Source organism: Callospermophilus lateralis, chromosome 1, assembly GCF_048772815.1.
Source record: "Callospermophilus lateralis isolate mCalLat2 chromosome 1, mCalLat2.hap1, whole genome shotgun sequence".
NCBI classification, from domain to species: domain Eukaryota; kingdom Metazoa; phylum Chordata; class Mammalia; order Rodentia; family Sciuridae; genus Callospermophilus; species Callospermophilus lateralis.
The window spans coordinates 79,488,151-79,510,940 of record NC_135305.1 but is presented as its reverse complement, the minus strand read 5'-3'; the positions used below and the strand labels follow the sequence as shown (position 1 = coordinate 79,510,940).

Sequence of the window (22,790 nt, the reverse complement as noted above, 5' to 3'; positions counted from 1 at the left end):
AGCATTAAAGGGAAAATCAAGTTTTTTAGTTGAAATCTAAGTAGCTTCTAGCATTGCAGCTCCTGGGAACATGTTTTCTGTAAGGCAACTAGATGAATATAATGAGAGTACCCTGTGCATCAATCCAATATTAGTTCTACATCCAAGGTCAAATGAAAGTTAATGACCATTTGTACACCAGAGATCTGAAACCCACATTTTATTTCTTTCTCATAATGACAAAAAGGAAGAGCAATTTATATTTAAATTGATTTAAATTTCAAAGCATAAACACAGAGGTCTCCGTGGTATTTTTTTTTTTTTTTTCAGTGAAACTTCCTGGCAGGGATCAACTTTCTTAAAAAAGTCAAGTCCCATCCCAATCTCATACCCCAGTGTGGACAGCATTTTGTGTTCTGTAGAACTACTACTCTGTCCTCACCCTGCTGGGTTAGTGACACTAAATCAGAAGCCAGCATGCAATCTTAGGGCCACTTGATTTAATGATTTAGGTTTTGCATTTGTCGAGCTAATTAGCTGATTGAGGCAACTAATGGGTGTCTTTAACACACTGTTGCCTGGACAGCCTCTCCCCTGAAGCTTGCCAGCTCCTTTGTTCTGGGTCCTCTGGGGAGTGGGAGCTGTTTCCTGGATGAACACAAGATATATGGCACCCAGTTCTCAGGGCAGGGCCCAGAGGCCATTATGCTAATCACCAGGTGCCCTGACAGGATGTGCATCCACCAAAAACCTTGTATCTGACTAATCCTGAGATCTAAAGGTTTACATTTAGGGGTGCATGGGTGGGGGCATGGAGGGAGATTGTCCTTCGTTCACTTTTAGAATTTATAAATCTGAGACAAATTTTCTTTATGCCCCTCAGGTACCAAATAAAAGAAATCCATAGATGTTTCTAAGTATTAAGTGTTAAAATGCTGAAGGAAATATTAGAAGTTGATCACATCATTAAAAGGAAAACTGCATTAATAGTTAAAATCATCTCTAATAGGTATTAAAATATTTCTTAAGAAGAAGTATCCTTGCCATATGCTGTTTTCAGTGTTGCACCAAAATCTAGCAGTCCTGGTTCTGGAGTCAGGAAATTTGACTCCTACACTGGCTGTTACCTATGATAACATCACCCTCTGCTCAGATTTTTTTTTTTTTTTTTTTTAAAGGAAGAGGTGGGCTTAGTTGATGAACCTTGTACCTGCCAGAAGGTCATGTGCTAGGTACTAAGGACTGAGAAGTTGGCATTTCTCAATTACACATTACTATCTGACTCCATAGAATATAGAAATAATAACTGAAGATAATTCAATTTTTTTCCCCAAAACTTTTTTCATGTCATTGACATTTTTTCTCAGGGAAAATCTACAGAAGGTCCTCCCCTCTCCCTCCAGGGGACATTTTCTGCTGTCATTTATATTGACAAGTAAGAGCCATCAAGGGAAATCTTCATCCTGGCCATATGACCCAGCTATTGTCCATCATTCGTCACATTAAAAGTCTAATTGTGTAAATAGCCATGAAAATGGAGCAGTTCTCAGCTCCATAATAAGTAACTCAAAGCTCATAATTTGTTTCAGATGAATTCTACCAGCGTAAGTAATGCTTATGGCAAAAGTGAAATTTACTTCATGCATTATTCTTTTCACTTATATAACACATAAATACTTAACATTTGAGGATTTCTAAGTCATTTTCTTTGTGAGTAGAAAAACAATCTGTGGTTCCAGCTGTTTGCATTTTTCAGATAGGTTATAAAAATACTAATACTGTCTTACAGTGATTGAGATCTTTTTGTGGGATGAGATTTAGTAATACAATATTTTTACTCTGCAGACCATGAAGGCATGCATTATACATTTTTAATTTAGGCAGTACATTTGAACATTAAGTGTTTTTGTTTAGAGATGTGTAAATTAGTTTATCAAATAAACTAATAAACAGCTGCATCAACCCATGAAGCTATGGTTTGGATACATGGTGTATCCCAAAAGCTCATGTGTGAGACAATGAAGAATGTTCAGAAATGAAATGATCAAATGATGAGAGTTGTAACCTAATCAGTAGATTAATCCACTGATAGGGATTAACTGGGTGGTAACTGTAGGCAGGTAGGGTGTGGCTAGAGAAGGTGGGTCACTGGGGGTGTGCCTTTGGGAGTTTATATTTTGTCCCTGGTGAATGGAACTCTCTTTCTGCTTTCCAGTTGCCATGCCCCAAGTGGTTTCTCTCCACCATGCCCTTCCACCATAATGTTTTACATCACCTTGGCCCAGAGCTACTTGGACTGAACCTCTGAGACTATGAACTGAATTGTTCTTGTGAGGCGTTTTGGTCATAGTGATGCAAAACTGACTAAAACCTCTCTCTCTCTCTCTCTCTCTCTCTCTCTCTCTCTCTCTCTAATGCTGGGTATTGAATCCACCCCCACCCCTTACCCATGAATTACAGCAACAGCCCCAAAGTTCCTCCTTGACTAAATGAAGTTTTGTTTTTCTAAAGGAGCCGTCATCGATTTTAATTTGTATAGTAGTTATCTGCAGTACCTGTACATAGTGCTAATTTCTGGGCCCTGCCTCTTGGGCCTTCATTTGATTGTGGATAGTGGTCCCAGCATCTGGATTTTAACCGGACTGTATTTAACCCTAGGTGATTTAGATGCTACACCTTGATGAATACATGTCAAAGTCTATATGATCTGCACACTCAAGAAAGGAACTGGTTTTTATAAAGGGCATTTATTGTTCTAATGAACCAGGCATGGTAAAGAAAATTAAAAATACACAACATATTTATACTACTACCAGCTCATTTATTGGAGAATCGCCAGACTTGTCAGTATTTCTCTACCTGAATAGAGATTTTCTGATGGAAATGACACCAGAATTGTAAAGCTTTATGACACTACCAGTAAAGGCTTTATAAGTAAGGAGAATTCTCAAGCTTTACTTAGTGAGCAGAGTCAGGAATAAGTAAATATTCGCACTAAAGTTTCTATATGAAACTTGTCAGGAACGTTTTTGGAGCTGATTTGCACGGATAAAAAGGGAAATGCATTTGAACCTGGCTTGGATGAAGCGCCCCTAAACCAAAGCCATGGCCTATCTGGTTCTCCTCTTGTCATCTGGTGAACTTCGATTTCTTGTAAATGCAAACATTTCATAAAAACAAAGTATTTGCATTAAGATCAACTTGGGAAGTTTGTGCCTTATCATGTTGGGTTTTTGTTTGTTTGTTTGTTTGTTTGTTTTCCTGGTAGAAGAATGTGGAAAATTTGAGTTTGAGGTTGTCTTTACAGCCTTAGGAATGGAGGATAATTTTTAGAAATAGAGTCTGTGTACCTGCCTTCCAGTTACCACCGAGAACAAAGCGAGACAAATGCAGCTTGCTGCCTTGGCTTTGTAGGTTCTACTTTTCTTCAGTGTGAGTTTTGCCTTGGTGTGTTTAAAACAGTAGAACTAAGTGCAGGTTCTTCCCCTCTGTCCCAGGGATGCTTTATGCAGCAAGCACGAATTCAGCACATGTGAGAAAGATAGAGGGGTGAGGGGAGGATTAAGAAAAATTGGAGATTGTTCATCATCTCTGGCTGAGAACCCTTCCTGCTGAGGGTGGAGAAGTGGCGGAGAAGTGGTGGAGAAGTGGCGGGGTGGGCAGGCAGAGGGGGTCCCCAGGCAGTGGTGTGTCCACCTACCTGGTATAAGAGAAGTGGCAGATTTTCATCATCACATATCATCACACAGCTGATGTGGTGGTTCCAACACCCCAGTGCCTTGTACCTCCAGACTCCAGGTCATCATGGAGACTGACCCCAGGCTTAGACTTCAGATCTCACATTTGTACCTAAATCTGAGTTCTTGAAGTTGTTTTTTTTTTTTACCTTGTAACATTAGGCCTATTTTGTCAATCTATGTGAAAATTCCAAATACATATACTTTTATTCATTTGAGAGGAAATATGGCTTCAACGTGGACTTGAAAAATGTGCACATTATCCGTTTCTTCCATAAATAGTGTTGGGAAAACTAAATATTCACATGTAGAAAAATAAAATTTGACCCTTACCCCACATCATATATAAAAATCAACTCCAAGTGGATTAAAGACTTAAACTTTAAGACCCCAAACTATAAACACTTAAAAAAATGTAGAGAGAAGTTTCATGACATTGGTTTTGAAATGAATTTTTTAAAAAATATTACCTCAAAAGTACTACAGCAAAAGCAAAAATAAACAGATGGGATTGCATTGATCTAAAAAGCTTCTGCACAGAAAAGGAAACAGTTAAAAGAGTGAAGAGACAGCCTACAGAATGGGAGAAAATATTGGCAAATCGTCTGATGAAGGGAAATGCTTGAAATATTCAGGGAACTCAGATAATTCAATAGCAAGACCACAAATACCCAGTTAAAAGTGGGCAAAGGACTTGAATATAGATTTCCCAAATGGAGTCATACAAGTGAGCAGCAGGTATATGAAAAAATAATAGCCTTAAATATCAGACCAATGCAAATTAAAACTGCAGTGAAAATTCACCTCATACCTTTTAGGAAGGTTATTGTCAAAAAGACGAAAGTTAACAAGTGTTGGTGAGGATGTGGAAAAGAGGGGAACCTTTGAATGTTATTGGTAGGAATGTAAATAAGTCCAGCCATTACGGAGAATAGTATAAAGGTTCCTCAAAAAACTAAAAATAGAATTACCACATGGTCCAACATTCCCACTCTGGCCCTCTACCCATAGGAACTGAAATTATGTTGAAGAGATGTCTGCACTCCCATGTTCTCTGCAGCACTATTGACAATTGCCAAGATGTAGGTCACTCTCGTGTTCATCAGTGGATGAATGGGAAAAAAATGATATAAATATATAATGAAATACCATACAAACTTTAAAAAGAAGTAAATGCCAATGTGTTAGTCAGCTTTTGGTCATTGTGACCAAAAAACCTGATAAGAACATACTAGAAGTGAAAAGTTCACTGGGCTCACAGTTTCAGAGTTTTAGTCCAGGGTATGCTGACTCCATCACTCTGGGCCCAGGGCAAGGTATAACATCAGGCCTGGGGGTGTGGTGGAAGAGCATGCTCACCTCATGGAAGTCAGCAAGCAGAGAGAGAGGGGAAGAGACTATGGGGAACATGAACACCTCCAGGGAACATCACCAATGATTCACCTCCTCCAGCCACGTACTACCTGCCTGCATTTACTACCCAGTTAGTCCATTCAGACTAGGATGGACTAATTAGGTTACAGCTCTCATAATCTAATTATTTTATCTCTGGCTGTTCCTGCATCAACACAGGAGCTTTTAAGGGACACATGTGTTCAAGCCATAACAACTGTCATTTGTAGCAAATAGATGAATCCAGATAACATTTTGTCGAGCAAAATAAGCCAGCGTACAGGAAGGTAAATACTGCACAGTCTCACTTATATGTGTGTGTGTGTGCAGGACGGGGTGCAGAGCAGGGTGGGGAGGGGAATCAAAGAAGTAAAGAGCAAACTGGTGATTCCCAGGGGCTTGGGTAAATGGCAGGGTGAGGTGGGGTTTGAGGATGGGGATATGTTGACCAAAGGGTTCACAGTTTCATTTAGGAGGAATAAATCTTTGAGGTCTATTGTATAGCATGGTGACCAAGGTTAATATGTACTTCAAATTGCTAAAGGAATAGATATTAAATTATTTCACCATGAAAATATATAATAAATATGTGAGGTGATGGATACATTAACTTGATAATAATCATCCCACAATAGATACCTACAGTCGGCTCTCCATATCGGCAGGGTGAACATCTGTGGATTCAGCCAACCATGGATCAAAAATATTTTTTAAAAGCTTGCAGAAAGTTGCAAAAGGCAAAACTGAAATTTGCCATGCAATGAGCAATATGCTGCATCCAGGTGATTGAAGTGGTGGCGGGTACCCCTGCTGAGAGCCACCTCTCCTCTCCTCACTCGATCCTCAGTCTCTACAGCACTTGTTTTTTGAGCCTCTTCACCTTATATCTCATTTGTGTACTACCTAGTTAGGCCTACGATGGTTGTGTCTATACCAAACAGGTACAGATTCTTTTTATTGTTCTTATTCCTTAAATAATAGATTCTAATCATTATTTATATAGCATTTACATTGTCTTAGGTGTTATGAGCAACCTAGAGATGATTTAAAGCATACGGGAGGATGCGTGTAGGCTATATGCAAACAGTTCACCATTTTATATAAGGGCCTGGAATTCCCTTGTTTTTGGTAACACAGGGAGGTCCTGATACCAAGGGATGACTGTATATAATAATAGAAAATCATTCCACAATGTATACCTATGTCAAAAATCACATTGTGCCTCATAAATACATAGGAGCTTCTTATCCTGAGACAGAAGCACTCAGGAAAAATAAATTTCCTGACTGACTTTGCTTGCTGCTGATTAACTCTGAGGTTGCTTGCCTTGTGAGAGGGTTGGAGGCCAACTTTGAGACAGTCTCCACCATATCTCAAGCCTGAATTTGTGTGCAGACCAGCACAGCATACCTGTCCTCAGTACTGTACCTGGCCTCATCTCTCAGGCCCAAGCCCAGCCAGGGAAGATGGGCCCCTGTGCCTACTGTCCATCTCCGCTGTTCTCTCCCCTCCTTCCCACCAACCACTGGAAGAAACCTGGGACAGCTCAAGTTTTTCCAGCCCATTATTTTCTGACCTCTTCCTTCAGGGCGACAAGCCTGTGACCTGTTCATCACAAGAGAGAAGAATCTGAGATCTGGTAGTTACAGATTTGGGTCTCTAGATCCAGAGGCAAGTAGCATTTGTCTACAGATCTGCCTGTTGTCATGCTGCAAAATTCTACCTTGGGTGTTAACATAGGAATATTAATGACTTTGTCTTTATGTTTCTTATCTTCTCCTCCATCCCAAGGATACATGGCTTGATTAGGAAAAAAGTTCCCATTTAATATGAAAGTGAAAAGAGAAAAGCACATTGCCGTACTTGGTAGTGGAAAGTCACTGCCGGTCGGTGATGGAGCACCTCACACCCATGCTTCATTCCACATCCATCCCTGGGTTGTGGTTATGATTATCCTTCCCACTTTTTACAAAAAAAAAAAAAAAAAAAAAAAAAAAATGAAACAGAAGCTTAGTAGTTGATGGAACATGTTCTAGGTCATATACTAGAAGTAGAATTACTACATGGAAGTAATTCTACATTCCCCCCAAACATATAATGAAAGGAAGTTCCTTTAAATTCTAGCTGGTTCTATTTGGATGAGGGAAATGTCAGGTCTTTTCTGGACTCTTCTTAAGCTGCACCCCTCCTCTTCTGTTTCTATTCAGTGGCCCTTATGGAGTCTTTAATTCTGTTCTCAAAAACAGGGACTCCCCGGGAACTCATGGTGGTTCCTCTGTATGTTTTAGAATTCCATAGTCATATCAACAGGAAGATTTAGCAGTAAAATTATTGACAATTTGGAAATAAACAACAAAAAGAGCCTTATAGGAGTGTCAAAAAGTTGTAATAAATGTGATGATTAACATGTCGATTGTCTTCTGTGAAGCCTTAGCTAATAAGAGTGTTCCATATAGATCTGACCTATTTGGTTTCCTGGCTTATAGTCCCCAAGGCAGAATTATGAAAAGCCGTCATACACAAACCCAGAGACTCATGTTCAGCTCTGCTTAGCCACTTGCTGTGACTTAGTGGCTGCCAGAAGCTCATTTTCTTACTCCGGAGATGGAGCCACTGGCACGTGCCTCTGGTGGGGTTAAGTGACATGGCATGAAGCGCATAGCTTTCTGATGGCGGCATAACACAGGCTCTGAAGCCATTAGCCAAGACAGATCTTTTCAAATTTGATTCCCGAGAGAGATCATATGGAGGGTGGCGTGTACTCGGATCTTTTTAAGTGAATGAGCACCATGCAGTGTCTGAGCGTCATTGCTGCTCCTATCTTGTACAGTGTGATCATAGCAGCTTGGTCTGAATCTGTCCCGGCATCAGAACACATCCTCAAAAGGCATGTAGAAAAAGCTAGATCATTCTGCCTCTCAAGAAAAATGTCAAAGAAGAATCGTACCTAAGCTTACTTTGATTTTTATCCATTGAGGTTTTATTTTAGTTGGTTAATAGACAAGCAGTCTTTGTATTACAATAATTTTTTTTTTCTGGTACACTGCTTGGTAAGCATAGGAACAGAAACTGGCTACTGGGATCAAGTACTGATTGTTCTTTATTGTCCTGGTCAATGGGGTCAATGTTTATGCTCAAATTAAAGGACCTGATATGGGATACCTTTGCTCTAGTGACATTATCATTTTTCTGTTGAGTAACTTTTCCATTAACTGGGCTTGTATTGAATTTTATTCAAAAGAAAATACTGTAAAAACCTACTAAGAAATGGGAGAGAAGGAAGTTTGGAGGGTCTTGACTGTGAGACAAAGACACAGAATTGAAATGGAATCCTCTCTGCCTTAGGGCTGGGATAAATCATGCAGCAGGGAGGCAGTGGGCAGGCAGCAGCCAGAGCGCTTCTCTCTTGTTAGAGCCCCTCCAGCGCAGTGTGTGCAGTGTAGGCGTCGGCTAGGATGCTGGAGCTTTTTAGCTACATCGATGTGTCTTTTGAGGGTGGTAGATTGCCAGCCTACCTTCATTCAAATGTGAGTGAAAGTAATACATTTCTTTTATGCAGCAAACATTTTTTTTATCTGCTCTATATAAAAGCATGGTTTGTGAGGCTTGGGGAGGAGGGAGTGGGCACTTAAAAAATGAGTAAGTTATTATTTTCAAAGGCCTAGTAGTAAATTCAAGTCAGTTCTTGCTCAGACTGTTGGCAATAAACTTCCTGCTTTCTTAGTTTTCAGCTTCCCATTTGCTTAATTAATTTTAGACAATTTAATCTCTCTCTCTTTTTTTTTTTTTTACACTATTGGGGATTAAACTCAGGCCTCATGAATGTTGGGGAGTGTTCTACCACTGAGCTACATCCCAGCCCTTTTTATCTTTTGAAACAGGAACTCACTAAGTCACCAACACTGGCCCCAAACTTGTGATCCTCCTGCCTCAGCCTCCTGAGTAGCTGGAATTATCGGCATGAACCACCATGCCCAAAGACAATTTAATCTTTATAGCATATTGGTACAGATAGAGTCAGATCTCGGTACTTAACTTTCTCTTCCACTGACTCCTGTGTAATTCCAGACAAGCTATTTAGCCTCTTTTAGATTCAGCTTTTCAATCTGTAAAATGAGGATAATAAGTGGTACTTGAAATCAGATTGGGGGGGGGGGGTCACCTGTACACCTGCCCTAAAATATCACTAGGATAACAGATATTATTTCATCTCATTTAACTCAGATTTCTATAATAAGAATAATAAAACAGACAAAATGTACATGGAGTCTGCTGAACATTTATAAATGCTCCTTGATGGAGATAAATATATATCTATATATACACATCTATCTGTGAGGAACACTTTCTCAGTGAATATTGAGAATACTTTCTCATTCAAGCACCATTCAAAGCCCACCATGGCAGCCCCACTAACCTGTAGATGAGCTAGCTTTGGGTGGTGATTAGTGATAATTCTAAAACCAAATCATGCCTGAGGAGTTGCTCAGCCTGGACAGTGTGATTTTTGTTTTTTGGGTTTTTTTTGTTTTGCTTTGGGGGGTGCTAGGGATTGAACTCAGGGGCACTCAATCACTGAGCCACATCCCCAGTCCTATTTTGTATTTTATTACAGACAGGGTCTCACTCAGTTGCTTAATGCCTCACTTTTGCTGAGGCTGGCTTTGAACTCACTTTCCTCCTGCCTCAGCCTCCCAAGTTGCTGGGATTACAGTCATGCACCATCGTCTCTGGCTTGGACAGTGTGATTTTTATACATGTATGTGTAAATGTGTAAGAAGATTTATGAGTGTCATAAAAATTAAGTATTAAAAGTGTCGGAAAATATATTCAATTATAATTTGTCAATTTAAAATTAAAAAAAATATATTTTTATAGTGTTGGAAAATTACCAAATGAGATGATTTTATAAAGGTAAATGCTAAATCCCAAGAAATGTCATTCACCTTTTATTATAGAAATTTAGCCTCTCACTAGTCCCACTAAATAAGTGCTAAAATATATTTAATACATATTAACATTAAAAGGTATCAAATTATTAACTTGATTCCAGTGGTCACATACCTTAGTTCAGGAATGCTAGTATCTTTACCACAGGGATATAGGGAAGATTAAATGGGATAATTCACATTAAAAGTTCATCAAGTGCCTGAAACAGTTAGAGCTGTACATATTTATCACTATCATAGTGATATTTCTTTTGCCCATTCTACCTCACTTGCTACTAAATGAACTTCAAGTTCCTTAGCCTAATATTCATTCCTGTGTTAGTCAGCTTTCCATCCATATAATAAATGCCTGACATAATTAACTTATAGAGTACAAAGGTTTACTTGTCTTATATAGACTTTGGAGATTTCGGGACATAATTGATTTGCCTGTTTCTTTGGGTCTGTGACAAGGCTGCACATCATGGCAGAAGTGTGTGGAAGAGTAAAACCACTCACCTCATACCTGGGAAGTGAAAGAAAAAGCAAGCAAGAGGCCAGGGTCCCACAGTCTCCTTCAAGGTCATGCCCCAGTGACCTAAATACCTCCTATTAGGCCTCACCTCCTAAAGGCTTCACCACCTCCCAGTAGTGCTAAGGTGGTGGGGGTTTGGGGGGGGCACCAAGGCTTTACCATATGAACCTTTGGAAGATATTCCAGATACAAACTACAGTAAAGCGCAATTTCTTTTCCAGTTTTATATTTTATTATCACCATACTGCACGGTCTCTGTGCCTAAGCTTTTATCCAACTTTCTTCTGCTATTTAACAGTTCACCACCTTGACTGCCTTCCTCCCCTCACCTAATCTGCCTGTCAGAGTCTACCCTTTCTTTGAAGTCGCTTGGATTATCTCAATCCCTTCCTCTTAAGGGGATGTTACATTTTCCCACTTGTATTTATCTTACAATTATTGCTTTCTGAATTGGTCACCTTTACGCAGCATGACTGTGTACTAGAAATTACCCCTAGTGCTGGGAACATGAAAATATCCTCTTCTTTTGAGGAATTCACGATGTAAGATTAGTAGAGTGTTGTTTGTGTTGCTAACTATAAAACACTGAGATAAAAACTTTGGTGTATGGGAAAAGCTCTGTTAGTCCAGGAGAGGGCGCTTCATTTGTCCAGGGCCCCAGACATGGGTAGTGAGGACCTCAGGGGCCTCTTCATGAAGATGGTATTTGGGCTGGGGAACCCCGCGGACGGTGTTACCTGGTGAAAGGGGGGAGGAGGATCTCCCAGGCCAGAAACAAGAAATGTAGGAGATGCATCTGGAGAGAGAGTCCGAGACCTGATGGCCTGGCTTTTGAGGTCAAGGTGAGGGCTTCAGCTTGAATGTTGGCCAGTGTTGAAGAAAGTGGAGCACTGGGGTGAGGGCTTCCAAGCCCACACATCCCTGGGGACGGTGCTATGGAACTGGCCTGGTATTAGGGTCATGTTCTCTAAATGGCAGAGGCCAGGTGGTGGTGGGGTGGTGACATGATCGCTCTCCCACCTTGGAAATGTTACTCGGGCAACTGTATGGAGAATTAGATGAAAGTGAGGCTGTGAGAGCAGCAGGTGAGAGCCGATGACATCCTGAGCCGTGACAGTGGCCAAGAAGACGGGCGGAAATGTCGCAAGTGGAGAAGTGACAGGATTCAGAACGAGACTGATAGGAAGGCCAGGTGGAGGGAAGCCCATGAAGATGCCTGGGGTTTCCAGGTCCTTCCAGGTTCAGAACGTGGTGGTGATCTAAGGTACATAACAAAGCCCAGGAGGAAGAAGAGGCTGTGGAACAGAGCGAAAGTGGTGCCTGCAGCTCCAGGCCCCGACATCATCACTCCAGAGGACTACTCCCCCTCGAGGACAGGGGCTGGGCTGCAGCCTGCATGTAGGTGACAACATCGTGGTGCATGAAACGAAAATGTTCCCCGTGTCACTAGAGCTGCAGGCTTGGATCTCAGAGGGGAGGGCAGAGATGCTGACGGTTTGGGGAATAACCCTCATTGCAGTGAGGAATTGCAACCATAGGAGCAGAGAAGATCACCAAGGGAAGTGACAAAGAGAAGAAGAGAGATTAGGACAATCTTGGATTTTTACAAGGGTTCAAGGATGCAGAAAAGAGGGTTTTAAATCAACTGTCTCAGGTTCAGGTGAGAGGCTGCACAGCTTGGGGCTGAGAGAAGGTTGTTGGGATAGAAAAGCAACAGTCACTGGTCAGCATTCAGAGAGGAGCTCTGGGGCTCTGGACAGCCCGGTTGTAACCCCACATGGGGTGAGTGGGTGGTAAATTCCCATTCCTAATTTTCAAATTTCAGTGCTCAAAACAAAACAAAAATGTAAAAAGTTACACGTACATTTTTTCTTTGTAAAGACCAGAAGAGATTTGAGTGCTGGGAAACATTTGGGTTATTAATATTGACAACAGCGAGTCTGCTTTCTGAGCACCTCTTCCTGCAGGATCGTTTCCCTGCCCTCCCTCTCTCCCACACAGGATGTGCTCCTTGCTGAATGTGCATGGCATGTTGTTGAGGGGCCTCCAAAAGTAAATATTATGACCAGTTCCAGGAGGGTACAAAAAAACAGTTGATTATTTACATAAAGAGGAACTGGGTCCTGCCTCCTGCAGCCTGGAAACACAACAGTGTTTTCTTAACATTTTTATGTCCACAACCCATAGAACACATAAAGATCCTGACCCGGTTTGCATCTCATTCCCACTTGTGAAAAGTACTAGTTGTGATGCATTTTCAATCTTAACTGTGTTCCCTATCCCCATTCTGTTTCATTAAAAATGAAATGAGATCTTGCTCAAAAGCTGGGTGTAGTGGCAGGCACATGCCTTTAAACCCAGCTACTTTGGAGGCTGAGGATCAAAAGTTGGAGGGCAACCTGGGCAACTTCGTGAGAACCTGTCTCAAAGTGAAATAACAAGGGCTGGGGATATAACTCAATGGTAGAGCACTTGTCTAGCATGCACAAGGTCCAGGATTCAATCCCCAGTACTGAAAAAAAAAAAAAAAAGAAAGAAAAAGTCCTAGTCGGGATTAGTTTGACTGGTGCTGTTCTGCTCCATCCTTGACTGAGGCAGAGATGAACAGCTATGGATACATACATTTACATATGAAGACTAGGAATGAGAACTTCACCTTACTAGTCTCAGTGTCCTGATCTGTAAAATGGACATGCTTTTATCTGCCCAAGGCTGAATGTCAGATGAGACCTTTTATGAAAGGGATTTCTCTTTGAAAAAAAAATGCTGCCCAGGTGAAAGATTATATTATTGCCCAAACTTAATTTCTTGGCAAAGAATCTAACAAATTATTTTTCTTTATTATATTTGTTGATTTCTCACATAGAGACTTAAAATACTAAATTTCCGTCTGTAGGAAAATTTTTCATTTGTTTGGAAGAAAAAGAATTGTTTAATTCTTAAAGAAGGGTCCCAACCATAGTGCCTTACATTCGTTGAGTATTTAATGTGGCTCTTAATCTTTGCAAAATTAATCAGAAATTACCTAAGCATTTCTTTGAAAGGACATCAGTTCTCTTTTTCCAAGTAATATTATTAGTACCATTACTAGGAGTGGTTTTTTTTTTTAGCACCCATCTTAGTAAGTTAGGGATGGGGGTGGGGAGAAAACCTTTTGCTCCCAAATCAACAAGGAAACGACATCAAGGCAAGCCTGGAGATCCTTAGGGACTATCAACTGTCACTCATCTTGAATCCCTTTTGGCTAATTTACAAATAGATACATTTAAACTAGATATTCTTATGTGAATTAGTGCTAATTAATTCACATATTTTCTTATTCTCATGTGGGCTCTAATGTTCACTATTCAGAGTACATGCTCTAGATCTTAAACTTGTGTTTTTGTTGTGGTAAGTTATTTTCAAAGGCCGTTTCTTGCTTTAGATTCTGAATGTGGAGAGATAAGGGGATGGTTTGTGTTGGCAGAGAGCGAGGCTCCCAGCCTCCCTGGGCCCAGAAGCTGTCATTCCTTGTGTACGTGTTCTGCTGGGAGAAACTGTCCCAGAGTCAATATTTGCATAGGAAAATTTGCCCAACCTACGTTTATTTGATCAGATAAAAGAAAAACTAAACTCAAATCTGACAGCTTCTGCTTCCTCCTTATTCCACACAGTACCTCACTACTAGGAGGTATGAAGAGGGAAATTGTCTCCTAATTTATTCTCTGACATTAACATTAATCTGCCTATTAAAGGTTCAGCAGAGTGAGCATTCCTTTTCAGATGGCTCCAGCCACGCATTTCATGCATGTGACTTCATGGGGTGATCATAAATCCTTGGAAGTCCAGGATAAACAAGTTTTTGTTCCCAAGTGGTATATATAAGCCAGTGGCTAAAATGCATCCTTGGAATTATGATTTTTCAGTATTTCCAAGAAAATAATGTTATTTATATGTTAGAATATTGTCATTTCTTCACCTCAGAGTATTGAGGTTCAGAGTCCAGCAGAAAGTCTCTCCAGTATGCAAACTAGAGTCCCATGACCAGCCTCAGTTTCCCCTCTGTGTTAATTTAAGTGTAATGCCAGACAATAGATTTGAAGTCTGCAAAGTTGTAATGATAAATGTAACATTTGGGAGCTGGGGATATACTTCTGTGGTAGAGAGCTTGCCTAGCACGTAGGGGGCTGGAGGTTCAGTCCCAAGTACCACAAAATGGGTGAATGAAAGAACAAAGCAAGCATTATGTTGCCAACAAGATAGAAAAAAAGAACTGACTTTTTACCCTAAGTTTGGTTGTATGTTTGTATAATCCTCCTGTAATTCTATTTCTTTTTTTTTTTTTCTTTTGAGGGAGTACCAGGGATTGAACTCAGGGGCACTTGACCACTGAGCCACATCCCCAGCCCTATCTTGTATTTTATTTAGAGACAGAGTCTCACTGAGTTGCTTAGTGCCTCACTTTTGCTGAGGCTGGCTTTGAACTCATATTCCTCTTGCCTGAGCCTCCCAAGCCACTGGAATTACAATGTGTACCACCACACCCGGCTGTAATTTTAATGTTTTAAACAATGAGAATGAACAACTTGACGGGTATTATCAATAACTGTAATTCTATTTCACATATTAAGAATTATGCCTAAATCTCAACAACACAAAATTTTGTTATTTATTGTCCTGAATGTTTAATGTCCTAGGTTAGTAAGGTAAGAAAAAGAAATGTTTACACCCCAGTACCTTGTTGTTTTAAAACAAAACAAATGAATTTAGGGCCTGGGGCTGTTAGCTTTATGGTAGAGTGCTTGCCTTGCACATGTAAGGCAAGTTTGATCCTCAGCATCACATAAAAATAAATATATTGTGTCTCTCTACAACTAAAATACACACACACACACACATACATCATTATCATTAAGAGAGTTTAATATTTATTTAAAGTAATTTTAACTTTCATGTGAAGTATATATACAATGAATTGACAAATTGTTAGGTATACACAGAGCTTTGACACATTAACCTCATATTCCTTTCTGTTAAGCTAGATAAACCTCTCCCAACATCCTGCTATACACTTGAAGGGCACCATAAATATTGTGTGTGAGAACAGTGCTTGACAAACGTACCATTCATGTGGTTCGCAGGATTTGGGGCTACTTAGAAGACAAGGCTTGTGATTCAAATTTTCTATCTGATGGTTCTTTCTGTAACTTCTGCACAAAATCCAATATTGGCTTGCAAACCTTCAGAGATCAGCATCTAACCAGTTAAGGAAGTAATCTGTTTCATTTCTGTACAACTCAAGAGTATTCAAATGCCCTTGTTAATACAGAACTATGCATAACACTATTCACCTCTTTCTCCTATTGCAGATAGCTCTTCTCAGTTGTAAAGAGTCCTTCCTCAGCTGTGTGGGGTGGTCCACACCTGTAATCCCAGCAGTTCAGGAGGCTGAGGCAAGAGGATCACAAGTTCCAGAACCCTTGGCAATTTAGTGAGAACATGTTACAGAGTGGTTCTGCCTTTGTAGTGGTTTTGCCTTTAACTGCTCATCCACAAAGGGACTGATCTGTATTAAGATCTGTTCCAAAGATGTTTTTAGGTTTCTTTTCCACGTTGGTTGTGTGAGTCTGAGGTCCCTGGAGAGCCTTGCTGAGAGGGGTCATCTTCCAGTTCTTGCTGAACAGCAGGACAAAATTTTCAGAGGTCTCAGTCCATTCCTCTGGGCTCATGATGAGGCTGAAGAGCATGGTGGAAGGGTATGGCGGAGGGAGCAATTCATTACATGGCACCAGAATGGAGAGGCTGAGGCAGAAAGAGTCTAAAAAATATATTTAAAAAATAAATTTAGTAGGCTAAAATACTCCAGAATTTAATTTTCTTCATTATTCATCAAAACTAAAGCTTTAAAGAGCAAAAATTCAAATAAAGCACAAATGAAAGACCCAAGTATGACTGCTCCTCATGTGATGTGATCCGGCTTGGAGGATCACTAACTTGCCCTCCGGGATAGTACTTCTCATTTCAGTTGATTAAATGGAATTCCTCACTTCTGCAGCCCTCTGCCATTTTAAGTGGAGTTCAGGGTGTTATTCTAGATTTCGTTTTTCCTTTGAATTCTCACCTCTAGTTTTTCCAAGAAAACATGAGTGTTTTTCTTTATTCGAAGTTTCCTCCTAACTAGGCAACAGTAGCACCAGGGGACCCCTTTGAACAAGTATGAATGGCACATATATATATATTTTTTTTTTCTTAAAAGAGGAGAAAAGTCTCTTCCCCCTTCCACTGTTTCTGCCTACCTATAGATGCTCAGCTGGCAGGACTTACCTTGGTGGTCTGTGGAGGTTAACAGAATTTTTCTTCCTCCCTTCTTCTTTCATAAATAGCTTAGAAAGAAGTAGCTTATTATGTAAGTAGGTGTTGTCAAGTAGTGCCATTGTGGTCACTTGGGGATGAATTGTTGGTCCCAGTCAGGGCTTGCTGAGTAGTGCTGTATTCACAGCACTGTAGGGGGCTCCATGCTGAGTGCTGCACCCCAGGCATGAAAGGCATACAAAAGCAAAAGGCGCATGAAATGATATTCTAAAAAATACAGAGCAGAGAGCAAATATTTAAAAGTACACAAAATAATGCAAAGCGAATCCATAAGTACAGCAGGTTACTCCCCGTTAGCGAGGTTGCTATGTTTTTGATGGAGAAGGTAGAAAGGGTAAATGTCATGGTGGATACAAGGAATAACTTATCCTGCTTTGCAGGGATCACTGACCCCTGCCTCTCCCTCTTCTCCTCTGTTCAGTTCACAGGCAAGTTGTGTCCATTTTATGTAAAAAAAAAAAAAAAAAAAAAAAACGAAAAGAAAAAAGAAAAAGAAATACAACTCAAGTCATGCAGTTTGTCCTGCTCATTGTCACTCTCTGGTCTAAGCCCTTGTTCTTTCCAGACAGTATGGTAGCAACAGCTGCCTAACTGGTCTCCCTGCTTCCACTTGATTTTGTTCTCTGTGAAGAAGCCAAAAAGAAGATTGGAGCACATATATCAAATCACACAATTTCTCATGTAAAATTCTTTAATGGTTCCCCATGTTCTTAAGATCAAATCTAAATTTACTGTGTTCAGGATTGTCTCATGTCAGTGTCCCCTGCCATGGGTAGCTTCATTCATTTCAACCTTCAGGTCTGGGCTCAGTATCACTTTTTTTTTTTAATAAATTTTTTTAGTTTGTAGGTGGACACAATATCCTTACTTTACTTTTATGTGATACTTAGGATCAAACCCGCTGTCTCGTGGGTGCTAGGCGAGCACTCCACCACCAAGCCGCAACCCCAGCCACCAGAACCACTTTTTTAGAGAAGCACTGCCTATGACCCTCTCTATACAGTGACCTCTGCTAGTTGGTCTTCTGCCATCCCCCCCACTCACTCACTTACTCTCTCTCTCTCTCTCTGTCTGTCTTTCTTTTTCTTTCCTGCGGATTGAAACTGGGTTTGCTTTACTACTGAGCTGTATCCCTAGCCTTTTTAAATTTTATTCTGAGCCAGGGTCTCACTAAGTTGCCCAGACTATCCTTGAACTTACAGTCTTCCTGCTTGAGCCTCCTGAATTGCTGAGATTATAGGTGTATGCCACTGCACCCAGCTCCTATTTGTTCTTTTAAGGCCCTTATTGTGACTTTTCATTTCATCTTATTTTTTCTTTAATTACCAGCTATAGTACTAGTTGTTATTGACTATTTCCCCAGATAATATTTATGCTTCATGGAGCTAGTCATCACTCTTTGATTTGAGCTGCATAGAACACATTTTTTTTTTTTTTTTTTTTTATTGTTGCTGGATGTGAAGATGGAGATTCAGAGGAAGCTAGAGTCTTGGGGGAAGGCTTTCAGCGATGAGCAGAAGTTCACTTAGTAAAATAAATAATACATAGGCCAACACCTGGCACTTGTTTTTATATTTTTTGAGACTGATTATTTTAGCAGTTGTGCCCAAGCTGGACTGAATAAGGAAGAAGCTGAAATCCAGGGCTTAGCGTAGGAGGTTATTGCAACAGTGAGGGAAGGGAGATAAGGACTTGGACAGAGACCTGCCGGGGAACAGAGAGGTGGATTCAGGACTCCACAGTTTAGAATTTTGTGGTAACAATGCACCAAGCAACCAAGATATAAAATATTGTGTTTCTTTTATTATATGACATTTACACAGCCTGCCAGAAAACCTCATTCAAAAAAGGGGGAAAAAAATGATTCCTCTCAATAGAAACCTTTATCCATATCCCAGATTCCCTTTGGTGAAGCACAACACTGATATGATGTCAGGTTGGATTTAGGTGAAGAATTGAGATTAAATTTTCCTGCTCCCTTGGATTTAATGGATGAGATAATGTACATGAAAAATGTCCGGTGATATATTTAACTTTTCATCCAAATATCAAGAAATGGTAAACAAAGAAAGAGTGCTGCAATTTAAATTTTATAAATCCACCTTCTATCATTTTTCCTGCCGTATTGCTGCCTGAAAGAAAATCACGTGAAGCATTTTTCTTATGGTGCTACATTTGTTTTCTCTTGTTCTTTTTTTTCTTTAAGCAGTTGAACAGGATGAGGAGGACAGTGACAAGCGTGTGACTGTGACAGAAGCTGAAGGGGCTCTGGATCCTCAGGTACCGTCAGTTCTGCAGCAGCTCCTTGCTGTGCCTTCCTCTGTTCAGGGTGGTGAGGGGAACAGGTGTTTGCAGATGATACAGATTTTACCTTTTGTGTTCTGTAAATAGTCGTTTGGTGGGAATAAAGTATTTAGTTTTGGTATAAAGGTATTTCACAAGAAGGACCCTGAACTGCCAATCCTATTTACAGGACTTCCCACAAGGTTTCACTGTCTGCAGTTTCAGTTATTCATTATGTATCCAAAAATACTAAATGGAAATGTCCAGAAATAAGCAATTCATAATGATATTTTGTTTTTCATTTTTGCAGTGCTGGGCTGGGGTTCAAACCCAGGGCCTCATGCATGCTAGGCAAATACTCTTCCACTTAGCTACATCTCCAGCCCAACTACAAATCTTAAATTGTGTTCCACTCTGAGTAGCAAGATAAAATCTGGAGCTGTCTGGCTCTGTCCTCTCAGGGATTTTAATCATACCTTTGTCCACTGTATCCATGCTGTATATACTACCTACTTGTTAGTTACTTAGTAACTATCTCAGCTATCAGGTCAACTGTCAAGGTCCTGCAAGACTTGTGTTTATGTACCCTTACACAAAATAGCCTAACACCATGTCACAGTATCTGCATACTTCACTTCACCTCATCACATAGGCACGGTGCCATCTCATATCATCACAAGAAAAAAAAAATAAAGTAAATAAGATATTTTGATAAAGATCACATTCATATCATTTTTATAGTATATTGTTATACTTGTCCTATCATTAATTACTGTTGTTAACCTCTTACTGTGACTGTTGTTAATCTCTCTACTGTGATTAATATATCAAATTTAAAGTTTGTAATATGTAACAGAAAAAAAATTATCATCGTTATGTATACATATATGACTAGAAAAAGATTTAGTATATATAGGGTTCAGTAGTAGCGGTGGTTTCAGGCATCTACTGTGGGTTCTTGGAATATATCTTGGGACAAGGGGAACTACTGCATAATTTGATTCATGAGGGGAAAATAGAGGGAAAGAGAGAGAAACCCCACTTTCCAGAGAAAGCAGAGAACCTGAAGGAGAGGCCACCCTTAGGGCAGACCTTCTCTTGAAGAAGGCAGAGGTGAATGGGCCAACTGATGGCACCAGCAGCTGCAGATGTCCAGACAAGTGAGCAAGGTGCCTTACCTGCCAGAGATGCTGTATTAGCCGTAGTCATTAAGCCATGGCATGGGTGTGCTTTTGGTAGCAATTTAGTCTTCAGATACCATTATGACATTAAAACGTAGGACACCCTATGGCTGTCAAAAACTATATAAAAAGTGGAACATTTGAAGATTCATAGCCTGGTTGATCTACTGCCTTTACCTTGAAGTTTCTAAATCTGCTGATCCAGTTAAAATAGTCACACTAATTTTTTTCAGTCAAGATTACATATGTTGTAACATTTTAATAAATTCACCTGTTGTGCTCTTATAATGTTAAAGATGTTGCCTTCTATGAGTTTCTATTGATATTACACAAGCAAGCCTGTCCAGGGATCCCCAACTTAGTGCATTTACTACTTTCTCAGAGATTTTATAAATTATTAATTTATTGGTGGGCTGCTAATAAGTTAATTAAGTTATTTATTTATTTATTTGTTCATTTATTTATTTATTTATTTGCAGTGCTTGGCAGGGAACTCAGGGCCTCCCTCATGCATGCCAACACTGTACCTCTGAGCTACATCCCCAGCCCAGATGTTTATAAATTTAAACTGCTCTTGCTGTTTATTTCTTTTGAACTTATTCAATGGGCAAAAATCAATTTGAATTTCATTTTATTTCCCAAAAGGATACACAAATCCTGCTCTTTGAGATTTTGTGATTTTATTAAACAACAGTAACATAACCACATATCTACAGGACATAGAGAAGAATGAAACCAGTGAATCAGTAATTAGATGAGGAATAGATTCTGTTCAGGTACAGAGTCAAGGTCACTGGAAAGCATAATTATGAGTGGTATAGGTCAAGGCTGTATAGGAAGGAAGGCCACTGTCACCTGCTCTGTTCTGTCAAGCTTCATCTGAGGCCACCTGGAACTACCAGTTTGATTGGTTTGATTCTGCAGGCCCACCTATCTAGCTTCTTTGGATAGAATCAGTAACTCAGGTCATAGGAGATGAGCTGAAAGAAAATTTTCAGAGTTTTTGCCCTCAGATTCCTGGGCAGAATTAGAAATAAATGTGTAAGCTCATGGGTGTGTACATATGTGTATAATTGACATGACTTATTTATTTGATGTTTCATGTATACACATATAGTTGATTGAATGAACACCTGTATGCCAGACTCCAGGCATACAGGTATTCTTCACTCCAGGGTATTTTAAACAATTTAAGTGAACATTAGTTTCTCATTCGTTCTTTGTGGTACTTTATTAAGTATTATTACTGTGGGGGAAATGCCCCCACTTTGGGCCCGTAAAGGATTAAGATGGTCACTAACCCAGAGAGACTGGGCCTTGTCATACACAGGTTTCCTACCTGCCAAAGAACTCTATTCTCTCCTCATTAGTTGCCTCCTCTCTACCTTCTCTCACTAAAAATGTTTTTGTTTGTTGGTTTATGCCTAAGAAACTCCCTGTTTCAACACTGTCTGATACTGTCAGATCCAAGAGAGCATTTAGACTTGGGTTTGCTCCAAATGGCTGGCAAGTCTCTTCCTGTCTCTAAATCTGAGTTCCCAGTGAGTAGCACTCCCACATTTTTGTTGTTGGTGTCCCCACTTTGCTGGGCTCTATCTAGCATGAATGGTTTTCATCTCTGTAAAATTGAGATATAAGGTTGTTGTGAGGTTGAAATGAAGTCATATAAAAAGATCTGGAGGCCATCACGCTAAATGAAATAAGCCAACCACCAAAACCCAAAGGTCCAATGTTCTCTATGATATGTGGATGCTAGTGCACAGTAAGGGGAATGGATTAGACAAAGGGGAATGAAGGGAAGGGATAGGAAAGATGGTAGAATGAATCAGATATAACTTTCCTGTGTTCACGTATGAATACACCACCAGTGTAACTCCATATCAATTATTGTGGTTACAAGAATGGGATCCTAATTAGAATAAGTTATTCTCCATGTTCTCATGTATATCTAAAAAAGAACCAATGAAAAATTAAAGGCAAATTTTTAAAAAATGTCTACAAGAACTGGAGATGTAGCTCAGTAGTAGAGCCTTTGCCTGGCATTTGAGAGGCCCTTGGTTTAGCCTGTAGCCTGGGTTCTTTTCCTGGCTCTTCCATAGTAGCCTTGGACAAGGCAGCTCTCCCTGTGCCCCTTCTTTCTTTTCCATGATCACATCAATATTAACAGTTAGCACTTCAGACATGCTGGTCACTCTTCTAAGGTCTTTGTTTTTGTCCAGGTGCTTAAACCTCACAACAGGGTAGGTAGTGTGATTAGCATCATTTTATAGATGAGCAAGACAGGTTGGTTCCAGCAAGCCTGCTTTTAATCACGGTTCAAACTGCTTTTCCAACTTCTGTAAAATGAGAGTAATTGTTGATTTGTTTTGAAAATTAAATGACTACATGTGAAGCAATTAGTACA

At 40.0% G+C, this 22,790-nt stretch overlaps 1 protein-coding gene across 2 annotated transcripts in view; it reads left to right on the top strand.

Moving 5' to 3' along the window:
* Positions 1–22,790, top strand: part of Rapgef5 (Rap guanine nucleotide exchange factor 5) — a 227,329-nt gene that overhangs the window by 95,967 nt on the left and 108,572 nt on the right. The window contains exon 8 of one of the 2 annotated variants that reach the window (XM_076835279.2): positions 19,132–19,202. In XM_076835279.2, the coding sequence (XP_076691394.2) occupies positions 19,132–19,202 (71 nt within the window). Of the gene's footprint in view, positions 1–19,128; positions 19,203–22,790 lie in introns of both variants that reach the window. The other variant, XM_076835269.2, reaches the window with a different exon arrangement.